This window comes from Coffea arabica, chromosome 10c, assembly GCF_036785885.1.
Source record: "Coffea arabica cultivar ET-39 chromosome 10c, Coffea Arabica ET-39 HiFi, whole genome shotgun sequence".
Lineage (NCBI taxonomy): Eukaryota > Viridiplantae > Streptophyta > Magnoliopsida > Gentianales > Rubiaceae > Coffea > Coffea arabica.
The window spans coordinates 52,476,257-52,502,112 of NC_092329.1; the positions used below are offsets into that span (position 1 = coordinate 52,476,257).

Genomic DNA, 25,856 nt, shown 5'->3' on the forward strand with positions numbered 1-25,856 from the left:
CAAGATTAAACGTTTGTGCTTTTGCTTAGGTTTAATGGAAATGTTTTCTTCAAATATGCAACATTATCTCATGTACACACCTACTTATCTAAGTACGCCCAAAAAACAACCATGCAATCACTCATGCCGGTTATTCTTCTTGCATTTCGCACGCTATCCAGACACCCTTCATCCCCATCAACGGCCCGGTAAACAAACAGTCCTCAAACTCCTCATCTCCGCCAATTCTGGCCTGCAAGGTAATCTTTTCATTCCAAAATCTGTTTTTTTATTGCTAACTTGATTTGACTTGATGATACAGACGACATTTCTAATTATTTTTTCTGGGTTCTGTTTATATTAGCCATTTGAGTTTTATACTTTAACATGGTGGATAGAATTCTTGTTTCCTTCCTTTAACTGATTTTAAGCCTGGTTAATCTGTAACAGTTTGCTGCTTAATCTGCTCAATGGTAATAGTTTTGTCAATACTGAAGAACAATTATCAATAATTGATTTAATGATTGTTTCAGAAGGAAAGAGACTGTGAGAATCAAACGCTCATTCTAATACGAGGACTGTGATTAAGGTCCTGTTTGATAATAATGCAATTCAGTACTCAAACTGTTAACATATTCAAATATATTTGATAATAAAAAATTGAACATCTGAATTAATTAAGTATTACTGAATTTTTTAAGTATCACTGAACATGATATATACTCAAATATATTTGATTTAATACTTAACAATTCAATGATTTAATGGATTCATATTTCAATTTTCAGACTTTAGTTTTACCAAACGCATCCGAATTTTCATTGGACTTCAGCATTCGTAATCCCCTCTCACAAGAAGTACACCACTATATACAATACATTTAACTCCCAGTGAAATTAAGTATTCTGTTAAAGTCTTTCTTTTGGATGATAACTCAATATGCTTTTTGTGGGAAATGGTTTAGCACCGTGCTTTTGTTGTAAAATTAATTGATTTGGTTAGCTTTTGCTGTCTTTGGAGTAGATATTCCGTGGCTGATTGATTGAGTTTTGGATAGAACGCCTGGACTTAGTGGCAAGCAGCCAAGCCTTGCTGAGGATGTTAGTGGTGTAATCTTTGAAATGCTTCACTGTCTTGCTGTTCTGTCTTCTCCCAACACACTCTCCTGCCCTAAACTGCATGAAACCAGCAATGGAACCACAGTATGGACGTCCTATGACAAAAGCAGTCTTCTTTACAACTTCAACTCTCCATCCGAGTTAAAACAAGTCCAAGCCCTTCTCATCAAGACTAGTACTCCTCTTTCAGTTCTTCCACTTTCCCGAGTTGCTTCAGTGTGTGCTTTCAGTTCTAGCTTTCCTCATGCTCAAAAAATTTTCCACTGTGTTAATAAACCTGAAGTTACCGTATGGAATGGCTGCTTAAGGAGTTTCGCTGAGAGTAGCTCTCCATTTGATGCAATTTTGTTGTTTTGTCAACTTCGGAAGTATGATGTGCTTCCAGATAGTTTTACTTGTTCTTATGTTCTCAAGGCCTGTGTCCAATTGTTGGATCTTTTACACGGGAGAAATGTTCATGACTACATGGAGAAGCTTGGATTTCAATCAAATTTGTTTTTGCAAAATATGATTGTTCACCTATATGCATCTTGTGGGAAAATAGGTGATGCTAAGTTGTTGTTCGATAAAATGCATCAGCGAGATGTCGTGACTTGGAATATAATGATCACACAATTTGCAAAGAGGGGTGATATTAATGCAGCATCTCAGTTGTTCAAGCAAATGCCTGAGAGGAGTGTTAGGTCATGGACTGCTATGGCTGCAGGATTTGTTCAGTGTGGGAAGCCCAAAGAGGCTATTGAACTTTTCATGGAGATGGAAGGGGCAGGATTGCGAGCTAATCAGGTAACTGTGGTGGCTGTTCTTGCAGCTTGTGCTGATATAGGTGCACTTGATCTTGGGAGGAGGATCCATGAATACTCTAATAGAAGTGGTTACCAAAGAAATGTTCGTATTTGTAATACCCTGATTGATATGTATATCAAGTGTGGTTGTCTAGAGGCTGCTCGAGTTGTTTTTGAGAATATGGATGAACGAACTATTGTTTCATGGTCTGCCATGATTCAAGGGCTAGCAATGCATGGGCAGGCTATGGAAGCTTTGGAACTATTCTCCAAGATGGTTCAGACGGGAACAAAGCCCAATGGGGTCACTTTTATTGGGCTCCTGCATGCGTGTAGTCATATGGGGTTAGTAGAGAAGGGGAGGGAATTTTTTGTGAGCATGAGCAGGGATTATGGAATTGCTCCGCGCATTGAACATTATGGTTGTATGATTGATCTATTAAGCCGTGCCGGTCTTCTTGAAGAGGCACGTCAGTTCATCAAGAACATGCCTCTCAAGCCAAATGCGGTTGTTTGGGGTGCTCTTCTCGGTGGATGTAGGGTCCACAATAACATTGAACTGGCTGAAGAAGCTATAGTTCACCTCAATGAGTTAGACCCACATAATGATGGCTATTATGTGGTTTTGTCAAACATTTATGCAAATGCAAAGAAATGGGAGAATGCTGCAAAAGTTAGGAAGTTGATGAGAGATCAAGGGGTGAAGAAGACACCTGGTCAGAGTTCAATCACTGTGGCAGGATTGGTCCATGAGTTTGTGGCTTGTGATGAAAGTCATCCTCAAGTGAAGGAAATATATGCAAGTTGGGAAAATTTGCTTCAGCAACTAAGGCTGAAAGGTTATGTACCAAACACTTCGGTAGTTCTATTGGATATAGAAGAGGCAGAAAAAGAGAAGATTCTGTACCACCATAGTGAAAAGTTAGCATTAGTTTTTGGAATAATAAACACACCACCTGGAGAAACTATTAGGATAATGAAGAATCTTCGTGTATGTGAAGACTGTCATGCTGCTTTTAAACTGATATCTGATGTTGTTAACCGAGAGATTGTTGTGCGTGACAGGAACAGGTTCCATTGTTTTAAGAATGGTACTTGTTCATGCAAAGACTATTGGTAGATGATTTGAGTGCTTGAGATGAAGACGCAAAGTATGCAAACAGTAGAAATCTAATTTCTCTGTGGCCATACCATTTTGCTTGTTCTAAAGCTTCAACATGAAGTTGCTTCTTTATGGTGTTTTCACTGCTTTGAATGGATATGGCTGCCAAAGGTTATACCTACTGTAGGCTTTTTGCAAGTTTGTTAACTCATCACATGTTTAATAGTTAGCCAAAAGTTGACAGGAGAGTTCTGATCACTTGAGTGTCTTAAGCATTAGGGAGTTTATGATGACTTAGGGTACTCTATATTTCATTAATGTTAAATAGCTCTCTACCTGAATTTTAGGTATTTGTCGATTTTTTGGTCATGTATAAATGCTTAATTTACTAAAATTTCATATCAGGCAAATATACTGAATGATGTAGTAGTGAGACAATGAGTAGAGATCTGTAAATGCAATGGAGTGATAAATTTGGCACTATTTAAACTTTTGTGTGTAACAAATCTTGATAGCTCCATGGTATTTGTATGTCTAGGTTTGCTCTTGACTTCGCATTCGTGTCCAGACAACTTGTTTTAGACATAATTTGTATTTACTTTTAATATCGTCGATTGTAATTGTGTGTTTAATGTATTTGATGAAGCACCTGCTTATATGTGAACTTGGAGACACTCTTAGTCATTGCAAAGAAAAGGCAACACCTCCAAGAATCTGCTGAAAGGAACCAACCACTCGGCTCTCCGGATTTTTTCTAGTTCAAGAAGATCTCTCCAACTTCTAAGACTGCAAGAAATTGACTAGACTGCGACAAAAATTTTTTCAGATGTAAGTCTTATATACATTTCCACATAAACACCCACACATATTGACATTTGAGGAATCCTTGTGTGTGCATTATAGATGAGAAGCTGTAGATTAAATACATTTAAGACCCCAACTCATCATTTCTTTCCCATTTTGCCACAGCCCTTAATTGTTTTTTTTTTTTGCTTTTGGTTTCTTTTTGCCTTTAATGATTACAGAAAATTCAACATTAGATGAAATGGTAGGAATCTCATTATGGGAGAGGAAAATCAAATCCATTAGGGAAAATTGGAGAGAGCAAAGGATCATTTATCCTCTTCTTATTTAGCCTTTTTATTCACTTTTTAGACATTTTTATCACTAAAGGTGGACAGATAATTCCTTTGTGACATTAAATGAACACAAGATAATTCATATTCATAAAGGACCCATCATTGAAAGGTGGGGGTTGCTGGGGACTTGAACAGGGTAGGGTTGGGGGAGATGAAACTCACCCCCTTATACATGATTTAGACCCTTTAAATTGTAAGCATACACTTAGAAAACATTTCATTCCTGGATATCTTTTTAATGTCCTATATTGTCCAAGACAGATAAATGGAGACTTGATGAATAAATGTCCCAATACAGGCCAACCAACATGCCCTTCTTTAGATTCCGTCGTTCCACAAATTCCTTGTTCCAGTTTCCTTGGATAGTGAATCTCCCAGATTCTTCACATGTCAAACTAAGGCGGTGTTCGGTGTTTGTGTCCATATCACGTATTAAGAGTCGCTTTTCCTCTCTATCATTCACCAACCTTGATATATCAGATTCGGCCCAGTATTTGAGGATGTGCTGCTGAACGTGCTTCGGACTCAATTCAAAAGAAAACCCCAGGTCTTTCGTTGTGATGACGTACTTCATCTCCCACGGGAATAGGAAATTTTCTATGGTGTTAGGAGTGCCAGCTCTTTTCTCCACCATTTGCCATTCAGGGACATGAGGGTTCTGACCCTTTCTGATGCATTCTTCCTCTTTTGCCTTTGTTTTGAGAAAATGGTAAAACACGGCTCTTTTCATGTTAGACAAGATAAGTGAAAATATGCAGGAAGCTATATGTGTGTGTATAGCAAATGTACTTTGGGATTAATTTTCTTGTACCAAGGAAGAAGCATAGCCTGCTCTTTTTATACTACACCGGATCTAAAGAGTGTAAAAATTTGAGAGGAGGAAAACTTTTGAAATCCGAGAAACGGTTATACATTTAATAGTCTATAAATGTACTTCCTTTTCTGTATTTCAATAATTGAATGTTTTTGACAACTAATTAAGGGGTGGAGGATTTGGAGTGGGGGTGGGATTCTTTGTGCAATCTTTATTTCATCAGAGCTCACATACCAAAAAGGAGATAGACGTCCTTAACACTTGTAAACTAAACTTCTGTGCTAACAGTGTGATAAAAGCAAGCAAGATTTTGAACAGCATGATATTGACTGCTTCATGCAATGTTTTTAATCTCCATTCTTTCCCATATAACATGTATTTAATGTGTTAGGGTCTCAGTAAATTGATCAAGGTGATATACAGAATAGAAAGTAATACTAGTGCCTAATTTTTTTGGATAAACATGAGTGCCTTCTTATTTCTTCAATTTTTCACTGTTGTCGTAATTTTTTTGTCTTTCTTATCTGAAGACCAGATATAGTAAGTCCAGTATTTGGTTGATATTGTTTTCAGTGTCATGACATGTGAGTGTGAAATCTATAAGTTGATCAATATACAAAAGAATATGTATGTAGACCTTGGTATGTGGTTGTACAAATTGCAAATAACTATTTCGAAGCGATGGCATTGAAGCATTAATAAGTTTTTCCATACATTTTTGTGGTCAAAATCTTACAAATATTGATATTTGTCCCAAGGTGAAAAAGTTGTGGTCAAAATGATCTTTATTCTGAATATATACATATACATATACATATATATATTGTTTTTTCTTTTTAGTGAGAAGAAATGACCCATGGTAGAAAATTGTTTTATGGCCCTCTTTGGTGATTGCTATTACTGTCCCTATGTAAGCTATTTACATTTACAAATCCACTTCTGTGTCCCCTAATGCTTAAACCGTTAAGATTTCAAGAGGCAAAGCATGGCATGGAAAAGTATTAAAGAATAAGAACTATGTACATAATCACATCACTTTTCAATTGGTCAGAAAACATATATTAAATACTTAAACTATGGTTTCTTCTCTGGGTATAGAAGTACAACTTGAACTGTTAATTGTATGAATCAGAATTAATTTTCCCTTTCATCAAATGTTGCTAAATTGAAATCAATACATGGTAGCCTCTAAAGGCAAACAAAGATGAATACAACGTGGTAAAGTGAACAACTCCTGAAGAACTCTTAATTAAATCTCTAAAGATTATTTGTAAAATTTGCTTTTAAAGTACAGTGTTTAATGATCAAAAAGTTACATACCAGATTTTTACTTTTTTTCGCCCTAGCTATATACATAAGAGACTGAAATGCTTTTATGGATTAGAGAATACTACATACAGGTAATTGGTATGCATTTTAGCAATGTGGTGGGAAACAGAAAAGTTCATGAATAAAACATAAAGATCTCAAAGTCACTTTTGGAAGTCAAATAAAAGAATTGAATAGCCATGGGAGTTTATTTTAGATCAGAATTGGAGAGAAGATGAACAAAAGGTGAAACGGAGAAAAGATTTTGAAAGGATAATGGAAACTTTATGAACTAAGTCATGGGTACACAATCACACAACTAATAAAAGTTTTTGCTGCCAAAAAAAGCTGACTGCTTGGATCTCATTGACATGAGAATCCCACCATAGGTTTTGGTATAGACTTAATTGTTCTGCGAGAAGAAGTGGGAAGGTTGATGGGAATCAACTTTGGAATCAAGCTTTTCATCATTCCAGTTATCAGCTTGGGGAATATTTTCCTGCCAAATAAGTTAGGCCTCATCTAAAAAGTCCTTGGTGGTTTTTCAAGTAAACTTCATTTTTTTTAGAAGTTGGAGCAATTAATCTAAAGCTGATGTTTGAGAAGAATGTGAAAAAATGAAAATACCCTAAGGGCCTACGATTTTGGGTGATGGTAAGCTGTGGAAAGCTAAATGTGCACAATCAATGTATAGCTTTGAGATTTTGATGCTAACAGACTCAATTATCTTCTGCTAAAAGGAATTAAACAAGTAACCATAGAAAAAGAAGACATACACATCAGTCAATAACCATTGTGAAATTACTGGATGCGTTAGATATTTTTTCACTTGAATTTCGCATGTGCAGTAAAAGAAGAAAAAGTAGGAAAATATGAAATTAACTGCCCTTGTGTCTTTTACCCACAATGAATGTTTTGTTGTTTTTGCACCAAGGTTTTTCTTCTTATTCTTCTTCTTTTTTGGAAAAAATATCTGGAGTTTGAAAATTGTTGATTTCGATTTTGTAATATAAAGTTATACTGTTGTGCAGTAGTCTAAAAGTCGGGGCTGGCTGTGTACAAATTTAAAATAAGATGACCAACAATGATATCCTTAAATTATGTCAATTAAGGTTGAGCATTAGAATATGTATCATATTTTTGAACTTCAATTTTCTTTAACCTAATATAGAAAATCATGCACTCTAAACTGAACAGATGAGGTTGCATGATTGAGTTGCCTATATCGTTGTGCCTTTATGAACGTCTGCACCTATGCATATCAATTTGAGTGGAGATCATGCTAGAATAGCTATCTCTAGGAAAACCTCAGTTGTAGTTTCTCCAAGCATTTTGATATACCACATAGGAGGACATATATTCTTAGAACTTCTTCTGATTTTTTTCCCCTGGTGTGGGTAACTTAATTTGAAAAACCTGTAAGAACGGGGTTCTGCCAAAGTTAAGAGATTTGTGATTGTTAGCTATAAAATACTAAATGTGCCCATCAACACATCGGCTTTGAATTCTTAAATTGATGCTGCACTCTGATTATCTTCTACTGAAAAAAGGAATAACCATATAGCATTTGGCAAAGAAAGATACATTTTTGTACTATTAGTTGGAGGTCATGGATCCAACTGTTTGTCCATTAAATGTATACTTGTAAATTTACAGAATGCATTCGGATTTTCACAAAGAAATTTGGTACTTTTCAAAGAGAAGAAAAGATTGGAAGATTCTTGTTTCTTGTCTTTATTACAAGCTTTTTGTTTCTGACTTTGTCATATTGCAGCATTAACAAATTTGGTTAAAATCCAAGTTTTATAACCTTGTGGGATTGTCTTGGAGTTAAAAGTTGTTGATTTCCAATTTGTCATATGGACATTAAGGTAATTTGCTGTATTCCACAACTAAAGGTGGTAGTTGGCAGATCTAGAACAGGACAATTACTGGTCATGTCTTAAATTCTTGCTGAATTGTTGGCATTATGATATGTAATGTACATCCAAAATGCTCAGGCAAATAGAGAAAATTACGCATTCTGACTGATTAAATTGCTTCGCTTTGTCTAAAGAAATTTGCATCCTTTTGTTGCATATAGTGTGCTTTCTTAAATGACTTTTCCTTCATGACTTAATATGTTTTCATTTGGTGCTAGAACTGCCATCTCTAGGAGCACTGCAGTTGCTGTTGTCTTTTTAAGCTTTTGTGAGATACAGTGTGCTGGATTTTTGCATCCTTAAGCTATAGCAGAACAGGCTGGCTTGTCTGAGTTTTCTTGTAATCTAGTCACAGTTATCTGAGCTTCTTACTATCTTAAATGGTGTTAATGCAAGAGAGAGCAACGTGAATTCTACTTTACTTAGCCTACTCTTCACTGATAAGTACAGTGGATTCATAATCGGAATAGTAATACTCGTCATTTGGTGGTTGTTGTACTTTTATGAGCTTCTTTTAACCCAAAGTGGCGAACAATTACTAATTAGGAAATGATTAACTTACTAGAATTTGCATGCTAAAATCGTCAACTGATGTGGTAGGAAATGAATATTCAGTTCTGTTTTGGAGAAATCTTGGTAGCTAAATGTTTGCTCACTTGTTTAGTATTGGTTAGTCTCTTTAATCATACGCGTGTGTTTAGATTGGTTCAGCATAACTTTGTAGTTCTAATGCTATTGTCTTCTGCAAATGACTATTTCCGATCTGTGCATGTACATGATCGGCCACCTGCTCAAATGTGAAGCGTAGGCTTTCTTCTATTATCTATGCAAAAGGATTCCATATTCTCCAAGCTGCTGAAAGGACCTAAAGACCTGGTCTCTGGACAAATATTGTCCAGTCCATGCATATGCTTCTTACGTTAAGGGCTGCAACATTATTGATTCAATGATTCAAGCTGCTAAAATACATTTTCTCCATGTAGTTTATGTTCATGCCTGTATACTTTTGATGTTACTTAAAACTAAAAGCATCTAAAAGGTTGATATGCGAATGCAGATTAAGCGCGCTTGGCACCTCAATTTTCCGTCTGCATTCTTCCCCCACCTTAGCTGCTTTACAAATTTTCTGCAGCGCCTTTAGTATTTTATGTCCTCGTTCAAGTTCTCATCTGAAATGAAGGATATATGATGCCAAACTGGAATCACGTGTCATGCTTATAAAACTCAAAACAATTTTTGTAGAATACAAAACTAGTAAGAAAGATCCATAAGTGCGGGATGAATAGAGGGCAGAGGTGTTTGCACCCCGGTTGTACATGAACACCAAAATTTGGTTTGTCCTGATTCTTACAGGCTTCTATGGTCCTTAGCCCCCATCAAGAGTATATTTCCAGTCAAGGGGACAAGACGATGGCATTCAAATGAGAATTCTGCTGATGCTGATGCTGATGCTGAGCTGAACCACATCTGCCGAGTCTTTCAAGCAGCAACCAAGCATCAGATGCAGGGCAACCTTGATTCATCTCAGTCGCGACAGGAATAGAGGATGCTGCAGTGATCTCTACAAGCATCGTTCCCTGGAAATAGCAAAGCAAGCATTAACAAGTACCTTCAGAAAGAATTACAGGATAAACTTTGACATGGAAAATTCATGACAGAAGATAATTGGAGACACCCATTATATCCGTATGAAGCAGATAAGGTCAAAGATAAAAAGTTGAGCAATTTGAACAAGAACTGAAAATTTCGATACTCAGGTCTTTATCAAAAGCATATTTTGACCCACAGACAATATAGAAAATGCATAACTGTCACACACAAGTCCATGTGGCCAAAGAAATGACCAAGTACCCTTTGCAATGCACAAAGACAGATGATTACTAGCAATCCATATCAAACTCTTACATACGGCTGACTTTTTATCTTCTTCTTGCTAGTGGTGCTTCTGAGTGTCTCTCTTCCTCCCTGTCCCCAGTCTCTCCTGCTATTGTTCTCTCACCATTTCTTCTTGGTAGGGGCATCAGGGAGTAATTGAAGAGTGCACTTACATGCATTATGCATTTTGAGGATATATCAGAAGGTAACAGTGGAAAAATAAGCTTATCATAACATGCATTATAAACATGACTTTTTAGGTCTTGACTAGAACGAATAAAATTTTAAAATGGGGACATGGATCTTGGTACAGATATAATGCTGTACATTGATTTAGGATTTCAAAGCTCAAGTCTACAGGACTGCAGTATCTTCATAATCTGCAACACATTCGCATCTCAGAATTACACGGTACAGAGTCAGGTTAAAGTTCAGGGATCTATTTCTTGTAATTCAAACATTAAGGACCCAGATGAAATTTTACCAGACACTCCATTTGTTTTCAATAAGTGACAGGAGAATTGCATTTCCGCATTGTTTATCGCATCCAAAATTATAGCAAAATTCAGAAAAACTTCTGAAATGTGGAATAGCATGAAAAGAAATGAAAAATCTTTAAAATTCCAAAAACAATGCCATCTAAACCCATGGAAACAGAAGCAAGGCATGACATTTACCAAAAACAACATTTTCAAGACTGGTGCCTGATTGTTAAAAGAAATTATTCCCCTAAATTTTCTTCCAAACAGAGCCTAAACTGAAGGGTCCATATAGTTACCAAGGCAAAAGGTCAAGTTGTTGAATCGAACATGGAAGGGGGTTTTGTTGTTCAGCCTATGAAAACTGAGACTGATTAACTGATGATAACAAAGGAAGAGAAACATGTTACCTCAAAATTTACTAGGAAACTCTGAAACTGTTTTAATGTCTCCTTCATCTCACTGACTCGCCTAGCATCTGAAGAAGCAAGAGCGGCACAAACCTCCTCTGGAGAATAGCCAATCCCTTTTTGAACGACCTGCAGCTTCAATCAATTCAAAACGCAACCCTCACAAACTCGGATAGCAAAGAGACTAAGTTACTCACATTATGATCAATAAGGATCTCTGAAATGAGGCTGCCATCATCAATGTAGACTAGAAGCTCATATGTGGTCCTCCTTTTATATTGGAATCCCTTAACACCCGTAAGAAAGCACTACAAAGGTGCAATCACATAACAGCATTCATCACTTATGATGAACTTACCTCGAAAATGAGAGAGATTGATGGAATTTGAAATAAAAGAGCAGGCATTTACAAATGAAGAAGGATCTATTTCTCTCAGAAACTTGACAAGCAAAACTTCCAAAATATCAGGAGAGGGAGGGAGGGAGGGAGAGAGAGAGAGAGTCAAAGTGCATTTGAAATAGAAAGAATGCATAAATGTATATTTTAAAACTCAGTTGATTGCAGAGAGCAGTAATTGGAAAGAAAAGGCAATTCCAAATTGTCGGCTAAATTTATATACCTATAAAATGTAAACACAAGTAGTACAACTTCTAGAAACGTGTTCACAGTCAAATGCCAATTTAAGAAAGAAAACTGCGTTAAGGAAAATATGCAATTAATGTAATGACCTGGTGCAACAACATCAAAAATTAAGACAGAATACAGTTAACAAAGTACATGCATACCTTAATTTTCCCTTCAACTTTGGCAACATCACCTTGCTTTGCAGCCCACATAGCCAACAAACTTGCCAAGTATGTGAATGGGGATTCATTATCTCCTGTTAATAAAAAGGGGTGTTCCAACTCATCAAGCATATGAGCTTCTTGAACATCCGTGGTTGCACTAGAATATAAGTTAGGTCCAGCCTCTTCCATAAAACTGGAAACAGCATTCTGTTCTCTATTTATCCTATCAACATCTTGTTCCGACTCAGTTGCCATATGAACTTCATTGGTTTCAGTAGCAGATGGTGAAATAGCTTGAGCATCGGTCCTATGGCGATCTTCAGTCCCATCACTAGCAGGAATACCAGATGCAATTCCTGTGGCAAGTAAAAAACCTTACTCTGAACTGCACTGGAAAATAAACCGAGTCTTATGATCTAGACTTTTGAATATCAGCTTTCACAGTGGAAAGGTTCCAGCTTACACATGATAACATGCTAGATATTTATGCAATACATGGTCAATCCAGCAAATGAGTTATGCAATTAAACAATATCATCCCATACCTCTTATATTGGAAAAAGAAAGAAATATGAACAATGAAACTATAAGAGGATGCCGATGATAATAAGGTATCTTTGTCAAAATCCTTGCTATTGCTTTAACTATTTTAAAAGATAAAAAAGCCAAGAAGTGCTTATGTTAATTTTCTTTTTGACCTTTATATCTTCGAACTAGGTGATGCATAACAGCATTTATTCAAGAGTATTAAGGAGCACAAAGGACACTTCAATGTCTTTCAACATTATTATCATTAAGTAATTTTCTAGGAGTCTGATGCATGGCAAGATACGTTCTGTTTAGCCTTAAAGAGATACCTCCCCATGAACCAAGCTTTTCCAATGGGGATATGCTTGCTCTGGCTCGTTTCATTTTCCAGGTTATGAATTTGAAATGGTTTGAGCCCAATGATCTGAGCTTCGTCTAATTAGAATACTACAGTCTCTTGGTTGGAGATATATTAGAAGCAAAAAGATTAAGTTTTTGAGATAGCATATTAACCTAAGAGATCAGTTGTCGAGAGCATATCCCAGTCTCACTATTCAAATTTTCATTACATACTCTCTGGTTGTGAATAATTTGATTTGTTCTCACACCTTTTCTTCCACATTTTAGGCTAGTTAATTATAAATATATACCATTCAAAAGGAGGTAAACCATGAAAGTGTTCTTTCAGTTCACAGACTCCAGGATGCTCATTCAAATTAGTAGACACCGTGAATTGCTTATGATGCTTAGACATGGACACAGTTGACCAATTTGGCCATCTATGTTTTCTAAGAGCTCGTGAATCTCGAGATTTTTATAGGTTACCTGACTGTGAAGAGATCAGGAGGGAAGTAATTACCTGGCTCCTCAACCTGAAGAGGCATAGTCGTTCTGGAGTTGCAAATGTGCTCTTGTACATTGACAGTTTCTGCAGGCCATGCAGCACGAGTAGCTCTTGTAGCTAATGGAGGAACTACCCCTGTCCTGGTTCTGATATTCGGTTAAGAAGGTCAATGGTTGAAAATTGAAACAACACTTCCAAAATGTTTTAAAGGCGTCCAACTAAACTAATGACATTTGAAAAACCACATCATAAGAGGATCACAGGTTCAGAAGCAGCAAGAGCAAAAAAGAATTTCCAAAGTAGAATTTCCATCAACCAACAAACCATCCAGCCAGTCAATTTTCCTGGTTTAAGCTGATTACCATCACCTTACAGTATCCTGATCCATGCAAGTTAGTCTTTTTACATAGAAAATTTCAATCATAACATGAAGGTAATGGAAGAAAGCAACACCCAGTCTGCAGGATGTAATTATTAATCAACAAAATTAATGTTTCCCTTCAAAGGAAGAATAATTTCCACAGTGACCAACACAATAGACAAAGAGATACAGGAAAACGAGTACTAACACAATGAAAATGATTCACAAACGATCAATAAAAAGCTCCAAAGTGATGGCAAATGCATTATGAGAATCAAAATTCAAAATTGCAACAGACGCATACACACACACACATGCATATGTGTATCTGATGACTCTTTTTAGTACCTTTTTCCCCTTGGTGGCTTATTTACTTCCTGTACAAGTCTCTGTCGAGCTGCATCTAACTCCTCAACTTTGCCACCTAAAACTTCAATAACTTCAGGGACCAACATCAATATGCCACGTCTTACATTGACATTGCAAATAGCAACCTGCAACAGTGATCTATATCATGATTTAAATTGGGTAAACACAACCCAAAACAGCATACAGTAAAAAAAATATCAAACAAAATGAAGACCACAATTTTTAGTGCATTGTAACAAGCAGCAAATAGAATAGGATTCAATTATCATAGCCAACAGAAAGATGTATCCATTATATTTTGTTATGATCTCAAGCTTGTTATCCAGAACCTATTCGAGGCATTTTTCCATGTATATACATGTAACTTTTTCCTGTTCAATGAGACCACATTATTACTGCATTGAGAAACACACCTGCAAATTGAACAACAGTACTTTCCTACTGTATCCAAGCAGTTAATTAGCCCTTTCCTACAGATTGAACACCATACTTCTCAATTTCTTTTCGTCAACATGGAAGTAGGAACGCCACTACAAATAATTTCATAAGTGCATGAATTTCAAACAAACCTTCATTCCTGCAGGGGAAAGAACTTCAAGAGCTTTAATAGGCCTGTATTCCATGCCAGAAATGCGCTGAACACCATCCGTCATTGATAACTTGAGGCATCTCTTTACTCCTGCAGCCATCTCCTTGTACCTATCCTTAAGCGGACAGCTGATATTCACTATCTCATCTACCTACACAAACATATTAAACAACAAATGTCACATCAATCGAAACTCATCCTGTCCACTCTTTCCCTACAAACTCATGCTTGACATTATGCCCCTATTCAAAAAAGAAAAAGATCCCATTTTTACAAGATATGGGGTCAAATCTTTAAATAGTTCAATAAAGCTGAAACCAAATGACAGTCGACAATATGCAGATTCAATCTTTGAGTTTAAACAAAACACTCTTCTTCAACACCCCAAGGACTTAATATCTATGATTGTGCTCTGCATTTAGCTCTAACACTATAAATTCACCATCTTTATCTTTTTTTTTTTTTTGGGAGGGTTCAATATTGTTACCTGTAAGCAAAAATGGTCTTTTCCTTTAAGATCACCCAAAGGCAAGCTATAGACAATCCTAGGAAAGAATTCTATCAACCGAGTGATGCCCTATTCTACAATTGTTTGCAGCATTTAGCTCTAATGCTATAAATTCAAAAACATTTTCCTTTTTTGGATTTGTTTCAAAATTTCACCTGTAAGAGAAAGGGTCCTTTAAGATCAACCAAATGCAAGCTAGCCACATTGCTCGGAAGCACGCCGGCCCCACAAAAATTCATATCCACATTCAAGAACTGCTGAAAACAAATCTTCGCCTTCACCAAATCATCGGAGTTACCCGAAAACCCAGGAACCTCCCTTTCTAGGGCTCCAATACACCCATAAAACCATTCCCTCTTTAAATCTAGCCCCTTTCTTCGCAAAATCCCGTCAATTCCGTCGCAATTAGGATTACTACTCACAAAATTAGTATTCCCGATTACAGTGCTAGGGTTAATAGAGTCAGGATCAGGAACATCGTTCATGATGGCGTCATCCACGTCGTCATCGGAAATGTGGAAAGGGATGGGTTCGGTGATGCGGGTCGGGTTGTGGGAGTTTGAATTCGTGTTTGAAGTGGAATTGGAGGAGCTGAGGGTTACGGTTTGGAGCCGGGTTCCAACGTCGTCGTTTATGATTTGGTCTTCTTCTTCTGACGCTTCTTCGGGTAGAATGTGGGGGATTTGGTGGGAGGGTGGTGGTGGTGGAAGCGGAGGTTGGATAGAAACGACGTCGTCGTCTTCGTCGGAGGAAGAAGAGGAGACTACCCGGAGGCGTCTTCGCGGCATTTTTTTTTTCCGGATTTGTTTTGAGCATTTTTTTTCCCTCCCTTGAGAGTTTGAACGGTAGGGAATGAAACGGCGCCGTTTAGACTGAGGTGCTCCTATTGCCTATTGGGCCAAGTCCAGGTATCAGGTTTGGGGCTTCTTTTGTTTCCCCAAATTTGGGCTTTAGTAAATGTTATAGATGTAACAGAATTCCAGATTGGCCCATTGGTTTTGTGTTGTAACTTTTTTTTACTTTTTTTTTTTTGGTCTTTATCCCTCATAATCTCCTTTACTAATTGATCATTCCTCTCAACTTTAGGTGGTGCAAAAGGCATAAATAAGTTTTTGACCCAATAAATAACACATAATTTAGTTATCAAAAGAATGCTTAGGTAGAGATAAATTACTAGCTCTCTGTAAATCATGTCAATGGGTAGGATTTGGGTTGGATCCTTTTGATTCAGATTCAGACCCATTTAATTTAATTATATTCAGACCCAGATCTAGACCCTTTTGGGTCTGAAAAAGTAAGTCCATATCCAAACTCTTATAGATCTGGATATTCAATGGGCTTCCATAGGTATTTTCTGAAAATACTAAAGTAAAAATGTATTAAAAATATATAGAATCCATAAATAATAGAAATACCATCCAATTTTTGTTTTCAAATAATAAAATTAACATTCAACAAATTGAATGCAATATTTTGAACTCAAAGAAAGAATTATTATTGACTACTTCTATATTATTTTAAAGATTCAACTGCATCCACATCAATATTTTCATTTGGTTGCCTTTACCTTTTCTCGTTTTCTTGAAAAAGTTTGTACCAATTACAATGACAATTAGGATTAGTTTTTAAAAAAGAAAATAACCATAACATATATAAAATATTTAGTCTTATTAAAAAAGTAATTTTGTACCTCTTGTTCTTATTCAAACCTCAATGTTGGCAAATATCTCACAATCCAACACTAAAATAGTGAATGAGATAAAAACCATTTGATTAAAGACCGATGGCAAATAAATAATAGAATAAGAAAATTTATAAACACTTACTCATTTTTTCTTTGATTCAATCCAATCATCAGTAGTCACTAATGTTTCAACCACATCTAAAAGCAATTTGGCACGAGTCTCATCAATCACTCAGCCATCAACACTAAATGTAGATTCTAATGCCATAAAATCTTACTGTATTTGATCCAACAGCTATAAAATATTATATTATTTTATAAATTTTCTAATATATATATTATTTAATTAAATATATATGAGTCTGGGTAAGGTCAGGTATGGATCTACATTTGGATATGGATTCTAGAAAACCAAATCCTATTCAAACCCACGATTCTCTTATAGGGTCTGGGTCTGGGTAGGGTCTAAATTTCAAAAATTAAATCCAAATCCTATCCAAATATATTGGATCTAGATTGGATTTGCGTAAAACCCGACTCATTGACATGTCTAGTCATGGTTAAGTTACATTACTCAACATAGCATTTTACTTTTTGTTAGGATAATATGGTTGGTCATGTAATTTAATCTTGACAATGAATATTTAGATAGTCTTAATAGGTAATAAAATAACGTAGGGTTTCCTATGGGCACCCGTTAATACCTCTAAATAACACCTGAAGTATTATATAATGCTCATATTAATAGTTATTATCTTTTTTTATATTTATATATTTTCTTTAATTAAATTTATTTTTCTAAAAATTTAACACCTGAATTACATCTAACGTGTGACTGAGTGCTCGACAGACTGAATAAAGTATTATGCTTCGTAAAAAAAGAGGCTAATTTCTTAGAATATATGTAAAAAAAAAAAAAGCATCGCACAAATGTATCTCTGACACTCTTTATTTCTCAATCTATACCTGTCATGCTAACTCAGCACGGCAGCAGGATCAATTGTCAGCGACCGCAGAACCTATGCAACAATTTCAGTACACTAAGCGGCCCACAAATTTTTTTTTTAAATCACCCTGTCCCCAGCCATGTCCAGTCAGCACGGGCGGTCAAAAAAAAAAAAAGGCTTTGTCAGCCTTTGTCATGTGGCTGCCAAAGGCTGACAAAGCCCATGTGATGGAAAGAAATTTAGGCTAATTAGACTACCAAAGTGATTTACAAATCTACAAACAAAAGTGTATTAATACTAGTTTCATAAGTAGGCTTAAATTAAATCGGATCCTAAATTTAATAAATTTACTTAAACCCCTAATTATACCTTAAAAGTCAGAATTAATTTACCAAAATACACATTAACATCATAAAGAAAGGTTAGGACTCCAAAAATGAGAAATTATATCCATTTTTTACAAATATTGAGACCCTGGCATAATCATGCAAAAGTTAGGGGACAAATTATAAATATAATTTATGGACTTAGATGAAAATCAGTAAGCATAAGAACATAATAAAATTTTTACAGATTTAAAGAATGCCTAAAACACATAAAATATTTAAAACTACACATTAAAAGAAAAACAAAGGAAAGATAAAAACAAAAAAGAGCTCCATATTCTTTACCCAACCGAGTTCCATAACAAATTTGGACATTTGGCTGAGGCGTCTGATCGAAACAGAAATTACTTGCGTGATTCTAATACAATTAATGTAAACCCAAATGAAATATATGAGTAAGTCCAATTCAAAACTAAAGCAATTAAATTTAAAACCTAAACATGACTATACTCTACCCACTTATGAAGGTCAAATCTTAGTCCATGAATAACTCCCAAATGTAAGTCCAGTAGAATTTTTTTTATTTTCTATTAAAGTAGCCCCTAAGTCAGAGTATTTTTAAAAATAAATACATTGATTAGCTTAAGTATATACAAAAAACAAAAAAAGGAAAAACCCTTGTCATAATTTGATAATGTTTTACTGATTTACAAATAAAACTAGATAAAAATTAGCGTTGACTTTGTTATTAATTTGAAATACTACAATTAGTCATTTTTTGTTATAAACTTGCAAAACAAACTTCGTATACCTTGAAAGCAAAAGCCTTAAACCCTAAAGTCTAAAACCCCAACTCTAAAACATTAAAGCAAAAACCCTAACCCAAAGATCCGAAACCCTAAACTTTAAAAACCAAAATAAAGTTTAAAAGCCTTTTTTTTTTTACGCCCAAAGTCATCTGACAGGGGTTGCAGCCGTCAGGGTGTGGCAGCCGCAGCCGTGCTGATTGTGCATGGCTGCTGTAGACACCAAATTTTTGGAGTAATTTCATTTACTTTTTATTTTTAGTTTTTTATTTGTCGTGTTCGTTTTTTAGTTTTTAGTTTTATTTTTATTTTTAAGTTTTAGCATAGAATTTCTTGAAAAAGAGAAAAAGAAAAAAAAAAGAAAATTGTCCACAAAATATGTTTATTTCTTCTAAATTCAATCTTTTGGCATTTTGTTTATTTTTGTTAAGTTATTTTGAAAAAAAAAGAAGAGAAAAAGAAAAAAAGAGAAAAACGATGAAAATGGAAAAAAAAAAGGGGGAAAATTGGATTTGCATTTTGTTGTTTCTAATGTTAATTAAATTGTTTTTGTTTTTAATTTTTATTATTTTCAATTTTGTTATTTAAGTTTAAAAAAAAAAAGAGAAAGAATGATACGCGACTTGCAAGCTGCGTTTTTCGCAGCTTACAAGGAAGGGCTTCGGGCAGCCCTTGGCTGCAAATACAGAAGAGATGGCTGGGGTTTTAGGGTTGGAGATTCTGGTATAAAAAGAAAAGAAAAGGCAGCCGAATGGGGGAGTTTTGGAGGACGGCTATGAAAAGAAAAACCAGAGAGGGAGAAATCACGGCTGGAAGAGAAAGCAGAAAAGAGGGCTGTGAAAAAGGCTAGAGCTTTGAGAGAGGTAAAAGCTGAGAAAAAAAGAGAGCTGGAATGACGGTTAGAATCTGGGAGGAGAGGAGAGAAAGACTGGAAAAGCTGGAAAGAACGAGAGACCAGTGAGCTTGAGGAAAACGAAAGAAAAACCAGAGAGAGGAGTTAATGGCTGAATGAAAAGCCGAGGAAGAGAGAAACGGAGGATAACCTGGGCAAACAGGAGAGAAACCTAACGATTACAGCGTCGACCAAGGAACAGGAGTCAGCAAAAGAGCCATCAAAGTTGCTAATCCTCCTGATCGTCATCACTTTCACCGAGAGGAAGCACCATCACTGTAAGCTGCGCTTTCTTTCCTTTAAACTACCGGATCCTGTCCTTTGTTTGTGAGCTGGAAACCCCAGATCTTAATGATTATATGCTGGGCTGTGTTTAGAATTTGTGTATTTTATAAAACTTGGATGCCATCTGCGGTTCCTGCTTCTGTGACTTCCTGATGGGCCCAAAGATTGGATTTTTATGGCTTTGGGGTTTTGTAGATATGGAAATGGAAAGGGTTTCGGGCAAATCTGTTCTAGTGTTTCGTTGGTCGCTGCTCTTCCTGCTTTTGTTGTCTGTTTGGATGTCCAGTTTTAGTGTTAGATAAAGCAAATTGCGAGTCTTGATTGGTATTTAGTTTGTACTGTTATACGTTTGATAAAAAACCCAGAAAATTGTTGAAGGTTCTTGCCAAAATTTTGCACGCCCGAATATTTGACACTATGTGATCCAGGCTTGATGTCTAAATCAGATTTTAGTCGTGTAGAACTTGCACACTTGCACTAAAAAATAGAAAATAAAGAAAAGCTGATTGTTTGCAACGGGAGAGGAGAATGGACCACACATTCGGTTTCTTTTTTTGTTTTGTCTGTGCGAGTCGATGCTTTGAAGAGCTGAAATGCTCTGGTTTCCATTTGGTTAGTTTCAAGTGTTCATATTTTGTTAAGAAGTATTGAGTAATGGTTTGATGGGATTTGTTTCAAAGCTATCATGTGGTTTTTTGTTTGCCGAGGGTCTGCATGTTATAGCAGAAAGTTGCAGCAAGTTGTAAACGATAATGCAGAAGGCTTCACCTTCGGTTTGCTGAAGTTTTGATTGTTGGAACTACTTATTTGAAATGTTTTGGGAGGTGATTAGCATGGTTGAGTGGAGCCGATTCAAAGTTTTGCATGAATTGTATGTTTGCCGAAAGCTCCATAGCTTGCTGAAACTTTGTTGTAGAAGGTGTTCCAACGTTGCTTTGCATGAAAACTTCCTTGATTTTGCATCATTTCTTTCTGTGTTTTACTGGTTTGAATGTCCAAGTTGTGTGTTGTGTTGTTTAATTCAAAGTTTGGACATTGGTTTGAGAGAGTTTGATCAAAGTTTGAGTTAGTTTCTGAAATTTATGGTTGAAGATGAAAGTGCAGCCGGCATTCTAGTTGCAGAAGGCTTTAAAATGCAGAAATCTTCTTCGTATGCATGCTTTGCATGAATAAATAATTCTGAAAAATTGCACTTCAGCCCCTCAAGTTTTCCCTTATGCCACTATGACCCAATCAATTGAATAATGTCCTCAATTTGATCCTTGGCAGCATTAGTTTTTGCAATTCATTGCTTGTTTTGCTTCAATTAACTACCATGTTTTGTCAATTGCACTTAAACCATGACTTTAGAGGCTTTACGATCAAGTGAGTTTTGTTTTGCACATTTTCTTTAATTTTTACAAATAAATTGGTACCTTGACCATTTCTTTTATTTTGGAGGATAAATAAGCCATTTTCTTTCATTTGGGCACCATTCCAAGGGAGGTATAACTTCTTTTATTTTTTTTGTCTCTCCCCTATGTGATCCAATGTGCTAAGTGAGAATTGCATGTCTACTTGCTTCCCTTGCCTTTCCTTAATCCCTTTCATTTATTCCATTTTTACTTTTGCCTTTTATTTAAGTTATTGTTTATGGGGCATGTGTACACCTCTTGGCTTGTAATAGATAGGGCTTGGAAAGCACTTGATGAAGACCTATTGAAGACTTGTACCTAGCTAGCAAATGTAATAGGTCCATTAGCTTGGTTGCTTGCTATGTGTTATGTGTTACTTGCTTTATTAGGTTCTTGCATCTAGTCGAGTATGCTAAGTGTTATGTGCTACGTGTTTATAAGTGTTTAGCATGTCTACTTGCTTTCTATAGTCATAGATGAATGTGATGGATGAATGTACGTTTCCACTAGTCCAACGCTAGTCGGAATTCATAGAATGGGCTAACCCAACGCTAGACCCAATAGGCCGTTCCCCTTTTTGTTAGTGCATATTTGCATGTTCACTACATTTCATGCATTTTTCTTAGTTTTTATCATTTGGCATGTTCCTCGAACCCCTTTTCCCCTCATTTTAGGATTTTTGCACCTCATGCTAGTTATAGGATACATTTGCTTAAGAGTCCCCTTTCGATAAAGGAAACGAGCGAGTGTAGCTCCAAAATAACCTTAGCACGCTAGTTCTCCTTCTAATCAAAGGGAAAATTGAAGTCACAAAGTTAGGACTCCCGTTCCCGCCTTGATGCATTCCTATAGGATTCATGCATTTTACTCATTCGCTATCACATACACTTCTACTTTATATTCTAACTCTTTTTCCACTTTCTCACTTCACACTACTTTAATTTTGCATATTTTCACTCAACTACTTACATTTTATAATATCACTCGCACACATGCACTTTATGTTATCACACATACATTTTCACATTATTACTTTACTCACCTTATCTTGTACATCCATTTGCACACTTTCACTTACACACTATTGTTTTTTATCACTTTTTCACTTCACACAAACTCACATTTTCACATGGCATGCATTCATTTCACTTATTTTTACGTCATTTGGGATTATATGTGACCTCTCCAAAGAATCATTATTGGGCTTCACAATTAATGTGATTGGCATCACTCAAGCTTTGGAGAGAAATTTTACCCCCCATGTCCCCCTAGGTCTAGGTTTTGCATTCATATAGTCATATTCAACATGCGATACATACCTTGGGTAGAAAATTAGGAAATGTGGGGCTAAGTCACGCAACTAGCTCTTGCTAGGGTAGGGGAGTGCCTTAGGTTCCACCTTTGCCTTCTCCCTTATCAAATGTGACCCCCGATCCCTTTTTTTGGTTACGTAGACCTGAAAGTTTTTAAAAAGGGTTTGTCTACTTTTTTTTTCATTCAAAAACAAAAAATCTTTTTGGGTGACTTGGTACACCCTAACTCTATACCAAGTGGCGACTCCATTTTTCATACAAAAACCCTTTTAAACTTTACTTGATCAAAACCGTCGCATTTTGCAATCCCACGGTCTTTTCTTTTTCACTTCTACACACGCTCACACCACATTCACACTACTTCCACACACACATTATCAAAAAGTGGGGCGCGACAGCTGCGGCTGACACACCCTGACGGCTGCTGAATTTGTGGTGTCAGGCAGCCGTGCTATGCACAATCAGCATGGCTGCGGCTGACACCAAAAATTCAGCAGCTGTCAGAAATCCTTGCGAAATTCATTCTTGCTGCTGTGTTGACTCAACACGGCAGCTCTAGTATTAGAAAACTTCCTTATCAGACATACATTTGTGCGATGTGTTTTTTTTTTTTTTAACATATAATCTAAGACATTAGCCAAAAAAAGAAGACATAAACGTCTAGAAACGCATGGTGCTTCATAAGTTCAAACATGAGATTGCTTTGTATTACACAAACATACTTTTCCTATAGAGGTCGGAATTCTTCAAGGGACAAAAAGGAGACATAATTAAGTCTCTACATGTTGCACCAGTCTTGGTGCCCATACGAAAAGTAAATGTTGTTTTATATTTAAGTTTCTTTCTATTTCAGGGAATAGAAACTGTTCGATTTCCCCAAAAAAATTATTGATGGTAAAATCCACAATTATTTTGGAGTATTAAGAACAGTGCCCAAATGATGTTTATCCTTGCATCCAATATTGCGACATGACAGCGTCATATCAAGACCACTAGGCATACAGTGATTTGCCAAGTGCCTGCTCTTTAGTGCAGTTGCTGATGCTTAAAAATATCAACACAGAAATTCAGATGTTGAATAGGAATAAATCGTGCCACTTCCTTTCTCTTCAACATGCTTTTCCTTTTCACCACAAAACTGACATTTGTGTCTAGTAGAGCTTAGTGAGCATATATGATTATCCCTTTTGATATTTCACGTCATGATTTCATCCCAATTCGAGAATGAAGACGTTGGCAATCATTTGTATGGTTGCAACTAATATTTTAGATGAAGAAATATTTATAAGGCAGAAGTATTTATTAGCACAAAAAAACACGCACAACGGAAATAATTTTAGGATTAATCTTTCATATGCTGAAATTGTATATACAATCACCATTAGATGCATGACAATTCATCTAAATTTAAATTTAAAATTCAAATTTTGCTCATATATCTTACATTCAATCGTGATAGTATATATACTATCAGTGTATATAAGATTTACTCATAATTTTAATATGTATAAAAATATACGAAAAGATGAGTAAAATAAAAACACACAACAAATATTCAATAATTTTATTAGCTCAAATCTTAATAATAACAAATATCAAGTTGTAGCCTTTCGCACTTTCTCTCAAACTCAGTTTTACGATTCAACTCAACTTATCAAAACTATACTTTCTCAACTCTCTTTTCAAGTAAACAATAAAACACTAGAAGTATTTATAGATTGCTAATTCCTAAACAAACATAATTGTAAATTGCAACTTATTTGGAATAGATTTAAGATTTTCTAAACTAATATGGAAACTAAACAAACATGACACTAAAACAAGAAACTAAAAGAATTACGAAATTAAATACTAAGATAGTTTGGTATAATTTCATTCAGTATTACTGAAGGTTTAGGAAAGTAAACCAATTTAGAATAGGGGTCATATCTAGAGTCCCCACGTAGAGTCACCTATAATGCTTTGAAGGTCATCTCTAATGTAATGCAGTTGTGGTGGGGATGCCGAATAGTAATGAACACTTCCGTCAAGTAACAATCGCACAAAATTTCAGCAGAAATATAGACACGTGCTTGATTTTAGAGAATGGTTATCGATCCAACTGGATAATAGTTCATCTAATATCGCATCTGTGGTGCATTAATCTATTTGCCCCTTCGGTAATGAACATCATCATCATGACTCCCCGAATCTCAGTATTCCAGCTTCTGGTTCAATCTTGCTTGGGGCATCGCTTTCATTTCATTCTCTCCTGTCTATATTTTCATTAGCAGTGGCATAATGATTCAAGTTACTGAAAACAGCCAAGTTGAAGAATGAGAAGCATTAAAAGCACGAGAATTTTGTATTGTCTTATCGGATCAGAACTAGCAGCAGCACTGGTAGAGCGATCCATACACGCGTTACATTGCAAATCCTTTTTGGATAAATTGTGTAGGAAGTCATTCTGAAAACTTTCTTCTTCTGTTTACTCAGATAAAGCTGCAGACAGCTTAAATAGGGAAGAAAACATGCAAAATATCTGTGTTTCTATGTGTTTATTGACATAAGGGCAGAAAAGAGGAGGACTAGACCTTGCTGCTTTAGCAAACCAGAGAAAATATACATTCAAGTTTACCTAAAAATATAGAAGAAAAATGTGCAAGAACCAGAGCTGCAATATCTGACCTGCACTACCCGACATGTAGACATAACCATGTGGCATTGCTGTCCTAATATCTGAAGCATGCTTTTCAATATCCAATCAATTCAAACAACTAAGCCTTCTTGCGAAATGTGGAAAGAAATGTGCATATGGAGCACAAGTCTGGTAATGTAAATTCCTTCGTCAGCCACTATGAGCTGATGTTCTCCCTTAGCTGTTTTTCCAGAACTTTTCTTGGACAAGCTGATTGCTTCAGTAGATTATAAGGGGCATGTCATCATTGAGGAGAGAAAACTGGTAATCTTTGCCCTTTTGTTTGGGTTCAGGACGAACATACAAAAGAAAAAAAAGACGAGTAAGAGACGAAAAGCAAGAACATGAACATCTAGACAATTTAGGATCATGTTTACCAAAAATACGGACGAAAGGGGATTGGATAGTTGTGGTTAACTTTGGTGTAACCAGTGCAGTTGTTGTATTTCTTTTTAAAATCCGGTTTACAATTATACATTCGAGCATACAAATACATTAAGTTGGTTTACTTATCTTTGTACCATGAAATTAGGTTAGACATAGAGAATACCAAATCGTGTAAGAAGTATAATAACCAGACAATCTCACGGAGATCTTAACCATACCTACCCCA

At 35.9% G+C, this 25,856-nt stretch overlaps 2 protein-coding genes across 9 annotated transcripts; one reads left to right on the forward strand and one right to left on the reverse strand.

Annotated features, from left to right (window-relative positions):
- Positions 1-9,247, forward strand: LOC140004111 (pentatricopeptide repeat-containing protein At5g66520-like). 8 transcript variants are annotated; one of them, XM_072068499.1, is made up of 4 exons: positions 1-239; positions 1,003-3,033; positions 3,631-3,812; positions 4,385-9,247. In XM_072068499.1, the coding sequence occupies exon 2, from the start codon at positions 1,101-1,103 to the stop codon at positions 3,000-3,002; it is 1,902 nt and encodes a 633-aa protein (XP_071924600.1). In that variant the 5' UTR covers positions 1-239; positions 1,003-1,100; the 3' UTR covers positions 3,003-3,033; positions 3,631-3,812; positions 4,385-9,247. The 8 variants fall into 8 exon arrangements, with proteins under 8 accessions (XP_071924600.1, XP_071924603.1, XP_071924599.1 ...); XM_072068498.1 differs by having other exon boundaries at positions 2-239; positions 1,003-3,155; XM_072068504.1 differs by having other exon boundaries at positions 2-239; positions 1,003-3,155; positions 8,976-9,247.
- Positions 9,248-9,353: 106 nt separating this feature from the next.
- On the reverse strand, positions 9,354-15,723 carry LOC113714764 (recQ-mediated genome instability protein 1). Its single transcript, XM_027238826.2, has 8 exons — positions 15,075-15,723; positions 14,392-14,562; positions 13,802-13,947; positions 13,108-13,238; positions 11,718-12,076; positions 11,129-11,239; positions 10,932-11,060; positions 9,354-9,744 (listed from the first exon to the last, which is right to left on the reverse strand). Exons 1-8 carry the CDS (start codon positions 15,705-15,707, stop codon positions 9,562-9,564), a joined length of 1,863 nt encoding a protein of 620 aa, XP_027094627.1. The 5' UTR covers positions 15,708-15,723; the 3' UTR covers positions 9,354-9,561.
- Between the last annotated feature and the right edge of the window lie 10,133 nt (positions 15,724-25,856).